This window comes from Oncorhynchus gorbuscha, linkage group LG12 (genome assembly GCF_021184085.1).
Source record: "Oncorhynchus gorbuscha isolate QuinsamMale2020 ecotype Even-year linkage group LG12, OgorEven_v1.0, whole genome shotgun sequence".
NCBI lineage: Eukaryota > Metazoa > Chordata > Actinopteri > Salmoniformes > Salmonidae > Oncorhynchus > Oncorhynchus gorbuscha.
Window position 1 is genome coordinate 14,497,549 of NC_060184.1, and position 22,253 is coordinate 14,519,801.

General features: G+C 43.5%; 1 protein-coding gene and 1 pseudogene across 3 annotated transcripts; one reads left to right on the forward strand and one right to left on the reverse strand.

The window, feature by feature from the left end:
* Positions 1-2,385: 2,385 nt before the first annotated feature.
* LOC123991503 lies at positions 2,386-8,423 on the reverse strand (annotated as a pseudogene).
* A 1,048-nt stretch (positions 8,424-9,471) lies between these two features.
* On the forward strand, positions 9,472-20,461 carry LOC123990567 (potassium voltage-gated channel subfamily S member 3-like). Of its 3 annotated transcripts, none has more exons than XM_046291173.1 (2): positions 9,472-9,766; positions 18,182-20,461. In XM_046291173.1, exon 2 carries the CDS (start codon positions 18,300-18,302, stop codon positions 19,815-19,817), a length of 1,518 nt encoding a protein of 505 aa, XP_046147129.1. In that variant the 5' UTR covers positions 9,472-9,766; positions 18,182-18,299; the 3' UTR covers positions 19,818-20,461. The 3 variants fall into 3 exon arrangements, with proteins under 3 accessions (XP_046147129.1, XP_046147130.1, XP_046147128.1); XM_046291174.1 differs by lacking the exon at positions 9,472-9,766 and adding an exon at positions 10,396-10,497; XM_046291172.1 differs by lacking the exon at positions 9,472-9,766 and adding an exon at positions 13,691-13,922.
* The last annotated feature ends 1,792 nt before the right edge of the window (positions 20,462-22,253 follow it).

Here is a 22,253-nt window from a genome sequence, read left to right on the forward strand (position 1 = left end):
TCCCATGATATACCAAGAGCCCTTATGAAACACTTAAGACAAAACACTACTTACAGTAAAAGCAAACAGGTGTTTGAGGCATGAATGTTACATAATTCATATTTACAGGTGATTTAACCTCTAAATGTTATGGCAGCCATATTGGATATGACAACATTTTGAATTTTAGGCAAATTATAAAGAATCTGCAATGACTTCATTGCAGGACTAGGGGCTAAATATACAAAGTCCTTTAACCTCTACATGATGGGTGTTCCTATATCAGGTCTGTTGAGTTAATGTGCACCGATGTGATTAGCATGACAGTTGTAAGTAACAGCAAGCTTTCCAGGACATAGACACATCTTATATGGCCAGAAAGCTTAAATTGTTCATCTAACTGCACTGTCCAATTTACAGTAGACATTATTGAAAAAAGACCATGCTATTGTTTGAGAGTGCACAACAATAAAAACTTATCACGGCAACTGGTTCAATACATTCACCTCTTAAGGTAATAATGTACTTACATTCAGTAATCTTGCTCTGATTTGTCATCCTGAGGGTCCCAGGGATAAAATGTAGCATAGTTTTGTTTTATAAATGTTTATATTCAAATGTAGGAACTGGGTTCTACAGTTTGAACCCTTGCTGTCTCTGGCTCCACACCCACCATCTAGATGTGAAAGTTAATGTATAAGCTAATGATCCATCGTTTGACACTCGGTTGTTTTCCTTTTGAGACTATTACAATAGTCACAAAACGTGTAATTGTGCATTTGTCAGGCAGGACCATACAGTATTGAGTGCAAATTTGACTTGGAAAGTTGTCTATTGAACAGCTACCAATCAGTGAAGTTTATATTCATGAATATTCAGTTGATACTCCGCCCAGATGCGAAGAGTAGTCTGGTGGACTTTCAAACTTTGTATTCAGATTAGCCAACAGAAACTACCAGCGCATAGGTTTAATCTACCAACCTCACACCTTCCCCGTAAACCAGTGGTAGTCTGTTAACACAGCCAAAGTCAAACACTGCCCATTTCTACTCTTAACCTATGATTTAACCTAACCACACTTAAAAACATGTTTTACAATATAACTTGGATAACTTTGCAATACATATAACAAGCACAGAGTTATACTTTACAATATAACTCTGTGCTTGTGGACAACCCCACAAGCACAGAGCCACAGTTGTGATTAAATATTAAATGAAACACTTTACATAAAGGTCACACCTATAGTCACTCCCACAACGGCCAACTTTGAGTCGTTGATGAACTAGTCTTATGCACAATAGCATGGGATGAGGGCATCTGCTAGGAACACTGATCATGTGTTACACTAGTGATAAGCTGTAGTGTGTGCGTCTGGAATGGGAAAAGTAGCCACGCGTTGACATTTCCAGGTCCTACCCTCTGACGAGTAGCATTCACCTTGAAAGACTCAACACGAGTTTGCACAACTGTCGGGAGGGAAAAAGCAACACGTTTAGTGGATAGTGTCACAGCATGTGCACAGTATCAACCTCACTGTGAACACCTCACAGGGAGGATCCCAACAGAGTCCAGTCTTGCTGCAGCACTGACTGGTGTAATGACTGACCCGACTCATCACATGCTGCCTCAGGCTAGATACCAGTACTCCACGCTATCTCACCCTGGGACTCAGCAGCACTGACTGGTGTAATGACTGACCCTACTCATCATATGCTGCCTCAGGCTCGATACCAGTACTCCACGCTATCTCACCCTGGGACTCAGCAGCACTGACTGGTGTAATGACTGACCCGACTCATCATATGCTGCCTCAGGCTAGATACCAGAACTCCACACCGTCTCACCCTGGGACTCAGCAGCACTAACAGCCTAAACAGCAGTAAACTCAATGCACGGACCATCGAATTAGGTCAAGTTCATTCAGGAAGTAAACCAAAATGCCAATTCTACATGCCTCAGAATAGAAAAATTGGAATCGGTTTACTTCCAAAATTGAAAGACCATCACCGCTGTAGTCAGGGCTCGCATCCATCCACAGCCTTGGAGCTCAGCGTCACCACCCCGCTGGCATCACTTTGGGGGGGGTACAACATGCTGGAACACTGAGTCACTTCTTCCTACTACACTGGAATTCTCTTCTGCTTTTATACCAAATATTTATTTTAAAAGTTACTTTTCCCTCAGATGGAAAATTGGTTTGCAGCTTAAAATTACAAAAGGGGTTGATTTATGCATGTCAGATGACTAAAGTATATGCCTTGGTGTTGAATGCAAATAACCAGATGAGCATTAAAGCTACCTTAATCTTTAAGTTACCGTTTCTGACCCACTCACACTGCCATGCCTGATGAAAATCCAAATTAGAGCAATTGATAGATTGAGGTGCAAGTGAATCAAACCAAATAATGTAGAACACTTTATTTGAAATTTCCTCACATTAGGACATTTACACACAAAGAACCTGTCCAGATTAAACATATGGGATGCTCCTCAGATGTCTGAGGTCGTTGCCCTGTTGAGAGAAAAACCTGTTAGTTCAGTTGTGTTTGACAGAGTCTGAAAATCATTCCATACCTTTCTCATTGTTGTCCTGGTTCACACACTGTCCACCACAGAGGCCAGAGGGACTACTGACGTCACAGATGAGCTCAACACAATGGACAAAGAGCTACGAACCAAATAGACAAAGGGAAGATTACCACTCAAACAAAATATACCTAAACAAAAACTAATTTTTTCAATTTTACCTGTCCACTAAGATAATTCACATCCTTGGCGAAGGAGAACATCTTGACCTCAAAGCGTTTGATGCGAGAGGGGAAGTGGACCCTGGAGTCAGCCACCACTGGGTGGAAGACCACACAGTACAGAGCCTCCGGTTTCTCACAGCTGCCAGTGGAGACAGGAACCAAGTTAAGCAGACAAATAAAAAAAGCTGTAACCAAAACCACCTTGTGTATGAGGTCTTATGGTGGTTTGGTCTGAATTCTTTAGAAATAGCCTGTTATGGCTGGCCCTACCGGAGGGGATATACTACAAAGCAGGTTCAAGGAGTTAACATACCTACATATTCTGATAACTTTTTAGAAAGATCTACTGAATACAACCATGTTCATTTAGATTGAAATAATGCAGTCAAAAAAAGTGAACATCAGGGTTGGAATGCTAAGTCAGCATTAAATCCAAAGTAACCCACTACCCAAAACACTTATCTGGGTCAAAAATAGAACAAGTTACCCATGAATGAGATTCCATCTGGATTGGGAGTCAGACCTTGTTGAGCGTGGCCCAGCAGCGGTCAAGCAATAGCACCAGATTGGGGTCAGTGGACCTGGGAAGCTCCACCTCAAAGTACAGAGGCTGTCTTAGGTATGTCACCACTGGGTAGTCCTCCTCCTGGTGGAACGAGTTATACGAGGCATCTGGAACACAGAGAAAACCAGGGGGGGGGGGGTGTTTAGTATCCATGAAACAGGTACTTGTACTTATCCAATAAGAAATGCTCATTTTCATATCCTGTTGTGCCCCAATAAACATGACCAATCTATACCAAATGCTACATCAACAAGAGGCTTCTGCTGAATTCACCAACCACCTCCTCCAGAACTACTCCTCTGCAGATCGGAGCTGGTTGGATAAGTGGAAGCATTACAGGTTGGAAATATTTCCACCCAGGCGATCAGAAGGCAAGATTAAGCCTTGACCATACTGCTTAGATTTCTGTACTTTATCAAGACTATAAATGCAGTGAAGGAGACCTGATAAATTTATGCCAATGATGGAATATTCAATCCTCAGATCAGGACTGACTAGAATGTAGAGGCCAGGTGTCAAATTGAAATTAGTGCACTCTTACCATGAGTGAGTCTCATTCTGAATATAAACTGACCATTCCCAGTCTCATTGGTGAGGTAGGAAAGCGTGTCGGTGACATTGACCACGTAGCAGCAGGATAGTCAAGTATTCTACCATCCCTCATTAGGTTAAGGGAAACATGCCTACACTGGTAGTATTGCCACAGGAAGATGTTTGGGGTGGGGGTACTGCAGCACCCATAATTCCAGAGTTTATGACTGGCAGAAGATGGGAGGTTAGATTATTGAGCAACTGGCGATGAAAGCATACAAATATTAATTATAAATGTTATGATTTGTGTAACCACTAACTGATATTCTTCCGAGTCTTAAGTTTCTGCGTTAGTCTTCCCCTCAACCAGTTAGAGTTTTGAAGCTGTAAGCCAGGGTGAAGTATTTGATGGTAATGTTGTAGGGATTCAGTCACATCCAGTCTGCTCCTGATAGATGAAGAGTGAACAGACTGAGAAACCGTTCAAGCATTCATTAGTCAATTTCATTTAGAATTTTAGCTTAACGTGTTCAGGGAGCGCGTCATACCTCAAACACTGTATTTGGTGAAGAGAAGGGCACTGTGATAGTGATGTTTGAGTCACCCTCTTAAATACTGTTGTGCAAGCTCCTTGGTCAGCAGCCGCTTGCCAACCACAACCACGAAGGGCTCCTGGTTGCCATAGTTCAAAGTGATAACTGATCAGGATAACTTTTTCCAGTGACTGATGGTGGAACTAAAAGTACAAAAACAGGGAGGCACTACTTGAACTTGTCCATGATAAAACATTGATTTCTACAGTGCGCCCTAATAAACACGACCCTGGCAAGTTGGGAACAGGTTCCAAATACACAGCTGAACACTTTTTGCAGAGACTGCATGGGAAAAAAGAAAACATGGTTTCAAGTCAAATATGGCATTCACGGCAATCATTGTTAACAAGAGGAAACAGTCAATATAAGTGGTGCATAGTCCAGAGAACCCAGTTCCATACCAACGTCCTGCGGTACAGCGTACACAACGTCCTGCGGTACGGCGTACACAACGTCCTGCGGTACAGCGTACACAACGTCCTGCGGTACGGCGTACACAACGTCCTGCGGTACGGCGTACACAACGTCCTGCGGTACGGCGTACACAACGTCCTGCGGTACGGCGTACACAACGTCCTGCGGTACGGCGTACACAACGTCCTGCGGTACAGCGTACACAACGTCCTGCGGTACAGCGTACACAACGGCAGGGTGAGAGAAAGAGGCGTACTCCGGCAAGATGACCAGGCCGTAGATCAATTGAAGAGTGAACAATGTGACTCCTTGTTCCGGTCTTTTCTGTAGATACAGTTGAAGTCAGAAGTTTACATACAAGTTAATGACTCCAACCTAAGTGTTTTTCAACCCCTGCACATATTTCTTAACAAACTATAGTTTTGGCAAGTCAGTTATGACATCTACTTTGTGCATGACACAAGTAATTTTTCCAACAAATGTTTACAGACAGATATTCACTGCATCAGAAGTTTACACTAAGTTAAGTGCCTTTAAACAGCTTGGAAAATTCCAGAAAATGATGTTATGGCTTTAGAAGTTTCTAATTGACTTAAATTATGTCAATTAGCCTATCGGAGGTGTACCTGTGGATGTATTTCAAGGCATACCTTCAAACTCTGTGCCTCTTTGCTTGACATCATGGGATAAAAGCAAAAGATATCAGCCAAGACCTCAGAAAATAAATTATAGACCTCCACAAGTCTGGTTCATCCTTGGGAGCAAGGATGCCTGAAGATAAAACATTCATCTGTACAAACAATATTACGCAAGTATTAACACCATGGGACCACGCAGCCGTCATACCGCTCAGGAAGGAGATGCGTTCTGTTTCCTAGAGATGAACGTACTTTGGTGCGAAAAGTGCAAATCAATCCCAGAACAGCAGCAAAGGACCTTATGAAGATGCTGGAGGAAACAGGTATAAAAGTATCTATATCCACAGTAAAACAAGTCCTATATCAACATAACCTGAAAGGCCACTCAGCACAGAAGAAGCCACTGCTCCAAAACCACCATAAAAAAAGCCAGATTACAGTTTGCAACTGCACATGGGGACAAAGATGGTACTTTTTGGAGAAATGTCCTCTGGTCTGATAAAACAAAAATAGAACTGTTTGGCCATAATGACCATCGTTATGTTTGGAGGAAAAAGGGGGATGTTTGCAAGCTGAAAAACACAACCCCAATCACGAAGCACGGGGGTGGCAGCATCATGTTTTAGGGGTGCTTTGCTGCAAGAGGGACTGGTGCACTTCACAAAATAGATGACATCGTGAAGAAAGAAAATTGTTGATATATTGAAACAACATCTCAAGACATCAGTCAGGAAGTTAAAGCTTGGTCGCAAATGGATCTTCCAAATGGACAATGACCCCAAGTATACTTCCAAAGTTGTGGCAAAATGGATTAAGGACAACAATGTCAAGGTATTGGAGTGACCATCACAAAGCCCTGACCTCAATCCTATAGAACATTTATGGGCAGAACTGAAAAAGTGTGTGCGAGCAAGGAGGCCTTCAAACCTGACTCAGTTACACCAGCTCTGTCAGGAGGAACTGGCCAAAATTCACCAAACTTATTGTGGGAAGCTTGTGGAAGGCTACATGAAACATTTGACCCAAGTTAAACAATTTGAAGGCAATGCTACCAAATACTAATTGACTGTATGTAAACTTCTGACCCACTGGGAATGTGATGAAAGAAATAAAAGCTGAAATAAATCATTCTCTCTACTATTATTCTGACATTTCACATTCTTAAAATAACGTGGTGATCCTAACTGACCTAAAACAGGGAATTTTTACTGGGATTAAAAATCAGGAATTGTGAAAAACTGAGTTTAAATGTATTTGGCTAAGGTGTATGTAAACTTCCGACTTCAACTGTAAATTAAAAGCAATGGTCAACTGATAGCGTTGTAACTATTCAATATCAAGGGATAATGTCAAGTACATTGAGGAATGAGAAAACAAGTTATAATCTTTCTAAAAAGCAATGTTGCCACATTCCTCAACTACTACGCATCTTAAAATCAAGCACCATTTGCATGTCAAGACGGCATGAGAGTCGCTCAATTTGTTGACCCATACCTATTAGGCAATGCGGCTTTGTGTTTAGAGAGCGAAAAGTACCTCCTTAAAGACCACTGGGTCAGAAAAGGGAACTTCCATTGTGAAGGTCTTCAAGGTGTTGTCCAGGGATCTGTGCTCCTGAACATTAAAGCCTCTGGCATTGCACTCTGCAACAGTTAGCATACCGATGGGAAAGGTGACATTCAGCAGCTCCACATCAATGTTGAAAGTCCCCAACTCAAACACAAACACTGGCTGCTCAGCATCCAAGGGCGTGTCTGTTCATTGGCACAAAATAAATAATTTAAATGCTTAGCAGAAACCTGCATTTTGGGGATAATCCCACCATGTTTCAATACATTGTCTACCTTTTAGTGCCTAATGAACAGGACCCAGCATCCCAACAGCACCTTGAAACTAAACCTTACTCAGTTGCGAACTTGTGGAGGCCTGACCAGAGGTGTGGTGATTAGGGAGGAGGACTTTGTATCTGGTGTCCTTGTTTGCATTCTCCTCAATCCACAGCAACTCAAGCATGGACTCAATGGTGTAAGTGACGAAGTAGTGGTCATCCTGAATATGGCTCAGTTAGATAGTCAAGTGATCATTTAGTAATATTGCTTGATAAGATATTTTACACAAGACAGGTTTAAGAGTTTTCCCCTGAAAGAAGGCAAAGGGAGAAGTGTTACTGCAAAGCACTGACAAGTGCGTCACTGACTGAAAAGTAGTATTTTCTGGCAGCCATTTCCTCAGCGTCCAGTCTCTTGGCATCAATCCCCATGTATACCGCCAACATGGTGAAGGCATCAGAGGAGATCAGTGGGTCTAGGTGCCTGGGTATGTACCAGGTGATCATTTCTGGAGTGAAGGCCACTGCCCTGCATTGAAACAAGATGCCAAGGACATCTTCAGTAGACCAGGGAACCTTGTAGCAAATAAAAAAATGTGCCCTTTGACAAATTCAGGTAGTTCTTTGTTTCAAAACACCCAACTGAACACTATCTATGTAGACCAAGCAACAAATGAATGTCGTGCCAATAGTTCACTCAACCTGGTGTTGTACAATCAGCAGTGGCATCTATTCGAGTCACCAGCCACTTCTGCTCAAAGGTTGAGATCAGCCTCATTGGAACCCCAGCAACCTGTTCAGTGGGCAACCACACCAGGGCTGTGCTCAGTAGGGCACTGTGTAGTAAAAACTAACACTTTGACAAGTTCAGGTAGGGCCACTTGGTTTCCAAACGTTTGCTCTAATGAACACAACCCAGTCATAGAAAACATAGGGGGATTAACAGTTAGCTCATGGAGGAAGTGGAGAAAGTCCACTTACATCCTGTAGGTAAGTCTCCTCTGCATTATCAGGGCTCCTCAACACTAGCTGTGTGGGAGTGTTGCCTATTGCATAGCCCTTTCTTTGGAGCTCACCCACCTTCATGACCTTCTTGCTAGGACTGAATATCACTGCTGTCATGCATCCTGAAGCAAGATCCTGTTTTAGGACATGGAAACATGAATTAACCATGTTCTTACTAAAGGCAAACTGTTCGGTTCCAACTTTCTGCAGTGGAATTAAAGAAACATGGCTACCTCAGCACCTCTGAGGTTGCCGCTCCTTGCCTTAAGCTCAAGGACGGGTTGGAATACTGGAATACTCCTGACCTACACCTAGGGGAGAAAGGCCATAACTCCCCATAGAGTATATTGGTCATTGGTCACTATCTTCCTCCTCCTGTGCACTGAAACCACTGAAGTCATCTCCTTCGGTGTCGGAGTTGAATAGCCTCAGAATTGCTTCTTCCGATCTTGGATCGTTTTCATTGTCGCTCTCGTCACTTTCATCCGGAGGCAAATACCCCGCTGAGCTCATGCTGCCCCCTTCAACACGCAGCAGTCCAGCCTTTCGAAACCCGTTGATGATAGTGGATTTTTTGACAATGCTCCACGCTGTCAGGACCCACTGGCAGACTTGACCATAAGATGCTCTTCGCCTGCGGCCCATTTTAGTGAAAGATTTCTCCCCACTTGTCATCCAAGCCTCCCACTGAACAAGGAGCGCCACCTTAAATGCATGATTTACACTGATGTCGAGTGGCTGCAAATACTTTGGGCCATCTGCTTTTCTTCCCTCTGAAAGCTTTTGTTGTCTTTCTGCACTGAGTCAGTTCCTCACGCTGCTGTTTCCAACGTCTTATCATCGATCATCGGTTAAGGCCAAGCTCCCATGCAGCAGCTCTATTTCCTTTTCCAACAGCCAGATCGATCCCCTTCAACTTGAAAGCTGCATCATATGCATTTCTCCGTGTCTTCGCCATGATGAGCGTGACAAAATTACTACCGTAATCAGAATGATGGGAAGTTTGAGCGCGCTCGATTTACGTCACATTATGTGACGGTGCTCAGTTTTTTGGCTGCATGAATCTTGTGAAAGCGGGAAAAATCCATAATTTAGCCTCGTCATTGTATAAACCGCGAGATTAAAAGTGTGGGAATAAAGTAGTGGCTTGTAGTCCGGAAATTACGGTCATTTCTTAATAGTCTTGTCAATTTGAGTCTGCTCTCCTAAAATGCAATGAAGACTATATATCCTCTGACTATATTCTGTAAGCATTTTGAGGTGGTGAGTGAAATCAAAAACAGTTGAGAAAAAGCCAAGACCTCTGCTTTGTTGCAGAATAAACTAAAGTGGAGAATTGTAGAGCTAGAAAGATCATTCCGACAGGCATTTAGGACAAGCGCGACAGTTCTCCATAGGGGCTAGCCCAGGCAGCCGTCAACTACCTTAAGCGCCTATTGACGATAACATCTTCTAGCCAGGTGAGTTTTTATTTAGCGACTAGTGTTAACATTGCTCTAAAAAAGGTTAACACTAGTCGCTGCAGTACGGTTTCAGAAACATAAAGAATATCTCATATCAAAAAATATGGTTTGATTACTACATACCATTGTAGGGTTAAGGCTCACACACCGCCTTGTTACAGAAAACAGACAAGACAGTCATCTGTGCTAATTAGTCATCTGCGTCTCCTAACATCTGTGTACACAACATTGACGCCACAAACATGTTACTGAAAAATACTGCCCGCTGCAACTGTTAAGTGTACAGCAAGTGTATTTTGCATGGGCAATTATTGATGCGATATGAAAGTAGTGGGATGTATGTCTCTAGAACCATACTGCAATAATAACCGAGTCACATGTAGATGGAGTATTTGGCTTCCAACGCATATTTGCCTTTAAAACAGAACATGTAAGGCCTTTGGCGTAACATTGGCCCCCAGTAGTCCATTGGGGCATGCTCTGCTCACTTGCCTCCATGTAGGTGCGGTCACACTCTCGGGAGGCCCATAGGGTGTAGCTACAGGTTTTGCCTACTCTGTACACGGAGCAGTGTTGCCAACTCCTCAGTAAGGAAAGCAGCTATTGGCTGTCCTAAAAGTCGCTAGAAGTTGCTAAATGACCACCTAATTTGCATAATTGTCCATGTGCATGTAATTGTGATGGATGCTGTAGGAGAGAGGAATAACATCGTGGGAGAGACAAAAAAAGTGAGTAAAAAACACCCTAAATATGTTTAGAACTACAAAGAACTTTCTTCTGTCGATTTGTGTTTTTTTTTGTCACAATTCCAACCCTCCTCCTTTATCTAGGCTTTGGACCGGCAAAAGTGACCCAAAAGAGACACTCTGGTGGAGTTACTTTGTTTTTTTTTCTTTCTTTTTTTTCTTAATTTGGTTTGGTTTTAAACCTTATGGTCCACTTAGGAGCCTACAACAAGTCACAATAAAACATTAACATTTTTAACCATAACATTTTAAACATTTTTTGTATACAATCCAAATGGACCAAAAAGAGACCATATAAAAAACTGTCAATGGCAATGTGAGAAAATTATGGTAACTAGTCTGGCCCTAATTCAGGTGAATTGTCGTCGTCCCCCCAGAACCCCCTCCACACACACAGGCTGTGCTGGCTCACAGAAAGAGGGGGTCATCTTCATTTTGGTCAAGGCTCTCTCTCTATGGCAGGTTCAGCAACTGAGGGAGCTGAGCAAAACATTATCAGGTAGCTGGTGCTCATAGCAAGTCTCACCAGACAGCTTCAGTCCATATCGAATGTACAGGATGGAGTTATGGGTCTGCAAGGACATCCGATTTCTAAGATTGCTTTTTACCACACTCACCTGGCTGAATACTCTCTCGACTTCAGCATTCGAGTGTAGTAAGGACAACACAGACACAGCAGCCATGGCAAGTTCTTGAAACGGGTTGATATCAGCTGCATCCCTGAACTTCCAAATCTTACTCCAGAAGCCCAGTGTGTTTTTTGTCTCATTCCATTTACTAAGATGGATGGCACATCATTGCTGGACAATCTTGTCTATCTCTGCAGGGGAGTAGCCAAGGAGCTTGGCTATTTCTTCTATTTCTCCAGGGCTCTTATTGTGCTTTAGAGTTTCCTCCGCATTGAAAACGGACATATACTGCAATGCTTCGATGTTATCCGGCAGTCTCACCCTCAACTCATTAGTGAGGGAGATGGTGAAAGCTACACACTGCTTTCAGACATTGTTTTCATCCTCAGGCGCAAGGTGGAGCTCAGCTGCCTTTGACTCAAAAAGGTAACCAAGGTACGGTTAGGAGACACTGAAAACCAGTTAAGTCTCTCGTACCAAGTACTCCACACTACAGGGGATGGTGTCATTGGAAGCATGACTTACAGCAAGCTGCAGAGTGGCACACACAGCGAATAAGAATCAGATATGAGGCCATACTCATCCTTCAGCTCTTTATGGACCCAATTGTTAATCCCTGTCATAAGAGGCATTGTCAGTCCCTATCCCCAGGAGACATCACTTTGAGAAAAGCCACAACAGCACGGGCTATGAATTTGGCATCTCCTCCCTCCAACTCAACAAGCCCCAGAAATGTTGATACAATTGTCTGCTTGGTGTCACAAAAGTACCTTATCACAACCCCCAGGTACTTAGAAACACTTACATTTGTGGACTCATCGAGGCTGAAACACTGGTCACCCACATCTGCGTCCAACTTTTTCAGAAAGTATGGTGCTAGAACACCATTAATCATGTTGGTGCACTTTGTCCTGTGCATTTTGAAGTGGGTAGCAGCAGTGGAGTCTGAGAAAGCAGCTCTACATGCTTCTCCAATGTGCTCACATGCCAGCACGGAACAGTGTTCAGTGATAGCTAATGCCATGGTGGCCTCAGCCTTTCTTGCAGTCAATTTTTTTAACCATAAATGGCAGCTTGTTTTGGCTGGAACCATTTTAAGGCTTTGCCTTTTGAGTATGTTTGAGTTGTCATGTGTTTTTTTACATCGCTAAGTTAAGTGTAGAAATCAACCTTACAATACAGGCAGTGTGCCCATGTATCATCTTCAATAAACAGCGTCAACCAGCCTTTGAATTAAGGGTTTGATTCTCACTCCTTTCTGTATTTTTGAGCGTACAGTTTAGACTGAGACATGAGCTAGCCAGCTAGATGTTTAGCTTATGTCACAGAGAGGCACACAGTGAACAAGGTGAGTAAGTGACTGAGGCTGTGAGTCAAATGCAGCAATTTATTTTAGACAAAGAACATTTTACATCCTGCCCTGAATGTAAGCCAGGGCGAGATCAGCCAGCGGCGGCTTCCCGCAGTGGGGTGAACATCTCCTGCTCTGACTGCAGCTGGGAGGGACTGCTGCGCGAGGACTGGGCCGCCTGTGAGTGCTTTGGGAGGGGGAGCCCACGGCCGCACCTGCTGCTCATTGAGAAGAGTAAGAAACTTAAGTGCTTTCACGTCAGTCTCCAATAACACTGCTAGATTTGTCACTAGTTGTTTTTTTTTTATGTGTCGCTAGAGGGGTCTGAATACTCACTAAATATAGCAACAAAGTCGCTAAATTGGCAACACTGACAGAGTACTCGCTCAGAGGAGAACAGAAGCAAACATGACATTGCCCATCGGGTCCATTTTCACACTCATTCCACACAGAGTAGCCAGGCTGGGCATCAGGTTTATGATTTTCAGGTCATCTGGAAGGGTTGGCGAGGGTGTAAGCACAAGTTTGCAAATACATGTACAATTACAATGCATGAATTATGAAAGAGATTCAAAGTCAAACTGACCGACAATAACATCAACTTCAAACCTCCTGTAAACAGGGATCCACAATCAAACAAATCATGTTCCCCAGGCATTCAGGGTAGAGGTCATCTTTAAATGGGATTCCAAATGTTGTCAAACATTTAGTGCATGAATATACGGTAATCTTACTTGTAGAAGGTGTCTGTGCTTGTATGCTCCTAGCTACCATCAATAGGCAAAACCACCCATAAGGCATTTGAAAAATGATTCAAACGAAAATGAAGACAAATCCAATGTTTAGGTTGCATAGGGCTCTTACTAAGGGCCCGCTACCGCTTACTTAGGGCCCGCTACTCATAATTGATTATCTGCCCATCAATGGTGGGCCAGACAATCACTATGCGGGTTTACATTTACATTACATTTAAGTCATTTAGCAGACGCTCTTATCCAGAGCGACTTACAAGGTGAAAACGGAAAATTCAACGATGCAGGTCAAATATTTACAGATTTGTTTTACTGAAATAAAAAACGAGGCATTGAAAATACATTTGCCACACTTAATCATAAGGCTAAAATCTCCACCAAATCCGATGCACCTCCCCTCTCAGAGATTGAAGGAAACCATTGCTTGGCTTTGGACCACAAAATCCTCGCGCCGTTTTTATTGGTGCGTTCATGTCGGAGTAGCGGACTGCGTGATTCAGCCTGCTACACTCCCCGTCCGATCATTATTGCGGGCGCGCTCCGAGCACCAACAACGTTTCGGTTTAGGGATAATTCCTTCTGAAGCATGGGAATACTATTTATTTGGAGATGAGAATAATCGGATAATCAGTACTCGGAAAGTTATTTTAATGGAAAGAAAGGGCACAGGAACAGGTATGCTTTATGTATTATCATGTTGAACTTATCGGGGAGCCCATGTCGATTTGTTTGAACATGCTTGCCTAATATAGAATATAATATAATTGATTGCCTACATTGTTGTCTAATTGGTATTTGAGACTGTATATAGGCAAATGTAAAAGAGAAAAACAAGTATATCGTAAATAAAACAATTGTAGCCTATCAGGTTTAATTTGACATAAAAGTTAGTCGCCATTCAAGACTAACCAAAATAGTCCTTTAGCGGCCCCGTGTCGGATGAAGGGGTCCATAATAACACTTGTCGAAATAGTTTGTTGTCCGCAAAAAAACAAGATATATTTTTCAAATAATTGCTCGATGTTAAGTCCCATTTCATCCTGTTGTCAAATCCCATTTCTCTGGTGCTGAGGGCCTGTAATTCGATTCCCTTGGTGATAATCTAGTACTTTAGCCTGCTTGAGTTGAGGAAGTGATAGGCATCGAACGGTGATTCAGTACTATCAACACACCACACACGCACTCTTCTTATATTCTTCCCATTGATGCTAGCCATTGCATGTTGATATAAACATTGGTGGGCTCAGGGCAGAAACTTCTCATGGTGTAATATATTATTGGTTTTAAAAGCAGTCAAATGTGTCCTAGGTATGCTATTCAAGCAACCTGGTCTCAGAGTATTTCGTATTATTCAGTACATCAATCCGAACCACACCATTTAGTATGATATGTTATGTCACGTATGGTATGTATTCATTTGTGGCTGTCCATAACTCATTTCGTATATGTTTAAAATTACAATTCATATTATATGTTATGAATTAGCAAAACGTACAATAGGTTACCAATTTTCAAAAACGTATAATATGTTACGAATTCTAGCTTTGGTGGCTAACGTTAGCTAGGCAGGGGTACGGGTTAAATTTAGGAGTTAGGTTAAAGGGGTTAGGGGATGGATTAGCTAAAATAGTTAAGGTTAGGGTTAGGGAAAGGGGTTAGCTAACATGTTAAATAGTTCAAATGTAGTATGTAGTTTATAAGTTTCTAATGACCTAATTAGCAGCTAAAGTTGTCCGTGATGAGATTGAAACTTGCAACCTTTGGGTTACTAGATGTTCCTGTTATACGTCTACGTCTAACCATACCAAATGTAACATATCATACTATTTCAGTGTCCTGGATTTACATGTACTATGTCTAGTCTATGACACCAGGCTGATTCAAGAGGACAGATACGTTTATACAGCAATTGACTCATTCTATATGAATTCAGTCACTTTCTGACTGTACCCTTTTTGATTTGAACAAATCCTTCCAAACATGTTTGCCCATGGGAGAAGTGGTCATAAATTCACTTTTTGGACTTGAACACCAAACAAGATGAGGTGCTGGAAGTTCTTGCATACCCCACACTACCATGAGACATCCACGTTTTCATTACTGGAAATTATAAACGGTTTACTTTGATATCTTTTGAAAGCTTACCAACGGGGTTGTCAAACTATTTTATAATTGACTGAAAATGTTTTGTAATAAACATTTATGCAAAAAAAAGTGTAAACTCAGATTTTTCACATTTTCACATACACTATATATACAAAAGCATTTGGACACCCCTTCAAAATAGTGTAATTGACTATTTCAGTCACACCCGTTGCTGACAGGTGTATAAAATCGAGCACACAGCCATACAATCTCCATTTGCAAACATTAACGGTAGAATGGCCTTACTGAAGAGCTCAGTGACTTTCAAAGTGGCACTATCATAGGATGCCACCTGTCTAACAAATCAGTTCGTCAGATTTCTGCCCTGCTAGAGCTGCCACGGTCAACTGTAAGTGCTATTATTGTGAAGTGGAAACGTCTAGGAGCAACAACGGTTCAGCCGCGAAGTGGTAGGCCACACAAGCTCACAGCACGGGACCGCCAAGTGCTGAAGCACGTAACACGTAAAAATGGTCTCGGTTGCAACACTCACTACCGAGTTCTAAACACAAGAACAGCTCGTCTGGAGCTTAATGAAACTTGTTTCCATGGCCGGGCAGCCACACACAAGCCTAAGATCACCATTCACGATGCCAAGCGTCGGCTGGAGTGGTGTAAAGCTCACCTCCATTGGACTCTGGAGCAGTGGAAACCCCTTCTCTGAATCACGCTTCACCATCTGGCAGTCCAACGGACAAATCTGGGTTTTGGCAGATAGCAGGAGAATGCTACCTACCCCAAAACATATTGACAACTGTAAAGTTTGGTGGAGGAGGAATAATGGTCTGGGGCTGTTTTTCATGGTTTGGGCTAGGCCAGTGAACGGAAATATTAAATTTTTATTTGATTTGATTGTATGTTTTAATATTCAATCTACCTGCTGTGAAACCGCTCAACATTTACATTACATTCAGTCATCTAGCAGACACTCCCATCCAGAGCAACCCACAGGAGCAACCAGGGTCAAGTGCCCCACCCAGGGGCACATCAAACAGATCTCCCACCAAGTCAAATCGGGGAGCCGGACCAGCAACCTATTGGCCACCGGCCCAAGCTCCCAACAGCTAGGCCACCAATCATCCAAGATCCCCCAACAGTTCCCGAGAGCTTCCCCTCAAACTTCCGAGACCCTCTAGTGCCAACTGTAACGTTTGGTGGGGGAGGAATAATGGTATGGGGCTGTTTTTCATTGTTCGGGCCATGTCCCTTCCTATCGCTTCAGCATACAATGTCATTCTAGACGATTCTGTGCTTCCAACTTTGTGGCAACAGTTTGGGGAAGGCCCTTTCCTGATTCAGCATGATAATGCCCCCGTGCAGAAAGCAATGTCCACACATAAATGGTTTGTCAAGATCGTTGTGGAAGATATTGACTGGCCTACACAAAGCCCAGACCTCAACTCCATGGAACACCTTTGGGATTCATTTGAACGTCGACTCCGAACCAGGCCGAATCGCCCAAGATCAGTGCCCAATCTCACTAATGCTCTTGTGGCTGAATGGAAGCAAGTCCCCACAGCAATGTTCCAACATCTAGTGGAAAGCCTTCCCAGAAGAGTGGAGGCTGTTATAGCAGCAAAGGGGGAACCAACTCCATATTAATGCCCATGATTTTGGAGCGAGATGTTCGACGAGCAGGTGTCAACATACACTACATGACCAAAAGTATCTTAGACCCTATTGTACATCATCTGAGGTGTTTGTGTTGGCTGAGACAGCATATTCTTGAATACACGGTGGGTGTCATTTACATTTACATTACATTTAAGTCATTTAGCAGACGCTCTTATCCAGAGCGACTTACAAATTGGTGCATTCACCTTATGACATCCAGTGGGACAGTCACTTAACAATAGTGCATCTAAAACTTAGGGGGGTGAGAGGGATTACTTATCCTATCCTAGGTATTCCTTAAAGAGGTGGGGTTTCAGGTGTCTCCGGAAGGTGGTGATTGACTCCGCTGTCCTGGCGTCGTGAGGGAGTTTGTTCCACCATTGGGGGGCCAGGGCAGCATTTCAATCAGAGAAACAGAATTCATAGAATGGAGTTATCCCTTCAGACCAATGCAATTTAGATGGTACACCATTGAAATTTAATTGAAATTTGAACTTCCAATTACTACCAGAAAGATATCTACCCGCTGTCAAATGTCAACTTGAATGGAAATGTTTCAAAATTGACAGTTTCATTGAAGACTATGGATATTCCCACTCAAGTCAACATAATCTGATGTGTGGACCTACAACCATCTTTGTGGTACCATTTTAAAGTAGAAATGTACATTTTATTGACACTGTAGTACATTTCTCAGCCAAAACATGACACCTATTCAAGAACACGCTGTGTCTCATCCGATGGTGGGTACAAACACCTCTGATGAAGCTTTTTGATAATTGATGTTAAAGGTTAAAGACATTATTATTTAAAAAAAAACCTTTTTTTCAAGAAATGATCTAATTGTTTGACAACCCTGTTTGTAGGCTTTCAAATGATATCAAACTCATCCGTTTATCCTTTTCAGTGATGAAGACATGGATGTCTAATGGTAGGGTGCAGTGTGAAAAATGTGGGAAATATGAGCACCTTTATCTCCTAAAGGTTATGGCATTCAGGCCCTAAAAGTCACTTTCTGACCACTTCTACCATGGGAAAACATGTATGGAAGGTTTTGTTCAAATCAAAAGGGTTGCAGTCAAAAGTCACTGATCACATGGAACAACCCTATTCCTTAAACTTAAAATGGGTGGTAGAATGACTATTGATAATTGGAATGTTTCTCCTCCTCATAGATGGACCCTTGAGCCTTACCCTCACCGCTAGCCCCCGGAGGCTGATCATCCCAAACTACATTTCCCACCAGCACTTCCCCCTCCTTGCCCATGTGGCCTATGGCTCATCATCACCAACATGGGATATGGGCAAGTCCTCCACCGATGCGGAAATGAGGAAGACCAGGTATACCTCAACGTGGGAGGTGTCCGGCACGAGGTGGCAGAGGAGACGCTGCTCCGCTTCCCCCACACACGCCTGGGCCGCCTGCTGCACTGCCGGAGTGAGGACGCCATCCTGGAGCTATGTGACGACTACAGCGCCACCGAGCGCGAGTACTACTTTGACCGCAATCCCCACATCTTCATCAGCGTGATCAACTTCTACCGCACAGGCCGCATCCACATCATGGAGGAGGTATGCGTCTTCTCCTTCAGCCAGGAGATTGAGTACTGGGGCATCCAGGAGCTCCACTTAGGGGATTGCTGCAGCAACTGGTTCCAGGAGCGCAAGGAGTACATTGAGGACCGCGACTGGGACGTCCAAAGTGACGACGTGCAGCCGCCCAGCTTGGACTCGTCCTTCGAAGAGCTCTCAGCCATGGACAAGGACCTTGAGAAGTTCAAGGGGGCGTGGTGTGCCGAGGTGCGGAGCTACGTGTGGATTAGGCTAGAGGACCCCGGTCATTCGCTCTCATCCAAGATCATCGCTGTGGCCTCGCTGAGCATTGTGCTCACCTCCATCGTGGCCATGTGTGTCCATAGCATGCCTGAGTTTCAGATCTTGGACGAGAACGAGAGACACATCGAGGACCCCGTTCTGGCCATCCTGGAGGTGGTCTGCATCGTCTGCTTCTCGGCCGAGTTCATCATCCGATTGATCGTAGCCCCCTCCCCAAGGAAGTTCCTCAGCAACACCCTGAACATCATCGACGTGGCCTCCATCCTGCCCTTCTATATCACGCTGGCCTTTGAGACGGTGGATGATGAGAACAGCGAGGAGAACGAGAACCTGGAGAACGTGGGCAAGGTGGTGCAGGTCCTCCGGCTGATGCGCGTCTTCAGGATCCTAAAATTGGCCCGCCATTCGGTGGGTCTGCGTGCGCTTGGCGCTACTGTCCGCCATAGCTACCACGAGGTGGGCCTGCTGCTCCTCTTCTTATCTGTAGGCATCTCCATCTTCTCCGTGCTCATCTACTCAGCAGAAAAAGAGGAGGAGGACACTGAGCTGGGCACCATACCCATGGGCTGGTGGTGGGCCACCATCACCATGACCACCGTGGGCTATGGTGACACCTGCCCGGTTACGTTGCTGGGGAAGCTAGTGGCCACCCTGTGCATCCTCTGCGGCTTGCTGGTGGTTGCCTTGCCTATCACCATAATCTTTAACAAGTTTTCCAAGTACTACCAGAGGAACAAAGCCATTGAGGAGGGCCTGTGTCTGAGTCAAAAGGCGTCCGAGAGACATGACCTGGCGCTCCCTTACCATAATATCAGAGACCTCTACGCCCAGAGTCTGGGCGTGTACCCCTTCATGGGTGGCCTCGCCTTCAAGAACAGTGAGAGTAGCGGTGGGGATGATACGGATGCCTCCAGCCTACAGGACATAGAGGAGGTGTGTGACACAGACACTCTGGACAATGGGGCAGGTAAATGAAGCTTGAGGCTTTAGAAAGCTCAATACACCTCAAAGGAGCCCTTTATGGTTCTCAGGGTCAAGCTCTCCATCGTTAACTCTTAATATGTCTTCCTTTCATGGCTGACTCTAGACTTTCACAACACTGTGGCCATGGGATTTTTTCTATTCTGATAAATATATCCCTGAACTGAGAGGGCACAGATGACTGACTTGGATCCCCCTTATAAAGGTTTGAATGTAATTCATCTATTAGGCCAGATATTGCAACGTTGCATGCGTATGTTAAGGAATTTGCATTATATCGTACAGATTTATCCGCTCAAAAGTTCAGTAAAGGTTTGCATATGCAAAGAAAAACTAAATTGATTTGAGAAAAAAGGAAAGAGTGATCAGATTCCGGGTTCGATTGATGTTTCAATCTCTGCATGAATAAAAACACATAAGACAAGTCATCAATCATGGGTAGTGGATCATTACTTTGAGACCACAGTTACTGTAGATAAAGAGACAGAAATGACCTCTCTCCAAAACCTCTCATGCTATAAGCACTGATGTACAGGTCATTTGATTAGAAAGACATTGTCTTAGAAATATATGATGGCATGCTAGCTCCCTGGGTTAGGCCGTATGGACGTACTAATCAAATAAAATCGGACATGCGAAAGCTGAATTATGTCTCTTTATTTTGACATCGATCGGAGCCTTTGCTTCATGCGTTTTAAGTCATTGATGGACTAGGAATGTACACAAATTAGTTGTGAAATACGTATTCCCTTTAAATTAGTGGTTACACTTAGCGGTACAGTAAATCAAACAATTTCGAACAAATCAACTTTGGGATTACATCAGTATAAAAGTCATAACAGTCGTAAAATCCTGTAAAAAAAAAAACAATACCCATTCAACTCCTAGGCAGTGTTCTTGACTCCTTATACGTTTCTCTGGCTTCTTCTCTGATTTCCTGTCATGTGTCATCTTCTCTGGAAGGATGAGCTGCTGTCCCAGTAGAACAGAAATGTGGGAAATGAGCCCAAACCACTGTAGGTTTTGGCACATTTACGTAGTAACCATTGTGGTGTTCTCCCGGCCATAAGAACAATGATATGGTGCAATGAGCAAGATAACTGGATTCCAGAAACAAAGGATTCTGTCAAGATGTTAAGAAGCTCCTCTACCTCAGTAGACATAGCTTTGCTGAAAATAATAATTAGGCTACATGTATTTATGTAATTAGCATGTTTTAGCTAAAGTCAATTTCAGACTTTTTAAAGTATGTGAACACCTGCTTGTCGAACATCTCATTCCAAAATCATGGGCATTAATATGGAGTTTGTCCCCACTTTGCTGCTATAACAGCCTTCACTCTTCTGGGAAGTCTTTCCACTAGATGTTGGAACATTTCTGCGGGGACTTGCCTCCATTTAGCCACAAGAGCATTAGTGAGGTCGGGTACTGATGTTGGGCGATTAGGCCTGGCTCGCAGTCGGTGTTAATTAATCCCAAAGGTGTTCGATCGTTATTATAATTTATTTAACCTTTATTTAACCAGGTAGGCCAGTTGAGAACACGTTCTCATTTACAACTGCGACCTGGCCAAGATAAAGCAAAGCAGTGCGACAAAAACAACGACACAGAGTTACACATGGGATAAACAAACATACAGTCAATAACACAATAGAACACTCTGTATACAGTGTGTGCAAATGAAGTAAGGAGGTAAGGCAATAAATAGGCCAATAGTGGTGAAGTAATTACAATTTAGAAATTTACACTGGAGTGATATGTGCAGATGAGGATGTGCAAGTATAAATACTGGTGAGCAGAGAAACAAACAAATATGGGGATGGTAGTTGGTTGGATGGACTATTTACAGGTGGGCTGTGTACAGCTGCAGCGATCGGTAAGTTGCTCTGGCAGCTTACGCTTAAAGTTAGTGAGGGAGAGTCTCCAACTTCAGTTATTTTTGCAATTCGTTCAAGTCATTGGCAGCAGGGAACTGGAAGGAAAGGCGGCCAAAGCAGGTGTTGGCTTTGGGAATGTGAAATATAGAGCGCGTGGAGCGAGTACTATAGATCACCTGGAGCCCGTGGGTTTGTCAACGAATATGTAGCGAGGACCAGCCAACGAGAGCATACAGGTCACAAAACGAATGGCACTGTGACAGACTGCATCCAATTTGCTGAGTAGAGTGTTAGAAGCTAATTTGTAAATGACATCGCTGAAGTCAAGGATCGGTAGGATAGTCAGTTTTACAAGGGTAAGTTTGGCAGCATGAGTGAAGGAGGCTTTGTTGCGAAATAGGAAACCAATTCTAGATTTAACTTTGGATTGGAGATGCTTAATGTGAGTCTGGAAGGAGAGTTTACAGTCTAGCCAGACACCTAGGTATTTATAGTTGTCCACATATTCTAAGTCAGAACTGTCCAGAGTAGTGATGCGAGTCGGGCCGTCGGG

What these genes read in the sequence shown, in the direction of transcription:
- LOC123990567 (XM_046291173.1), top strand. Translation starts at nt 18,300, where the DNA reads ATGGGATATGGGCAAGTCCTCCACCGATGCGGAAATGAGGAAGACCAG.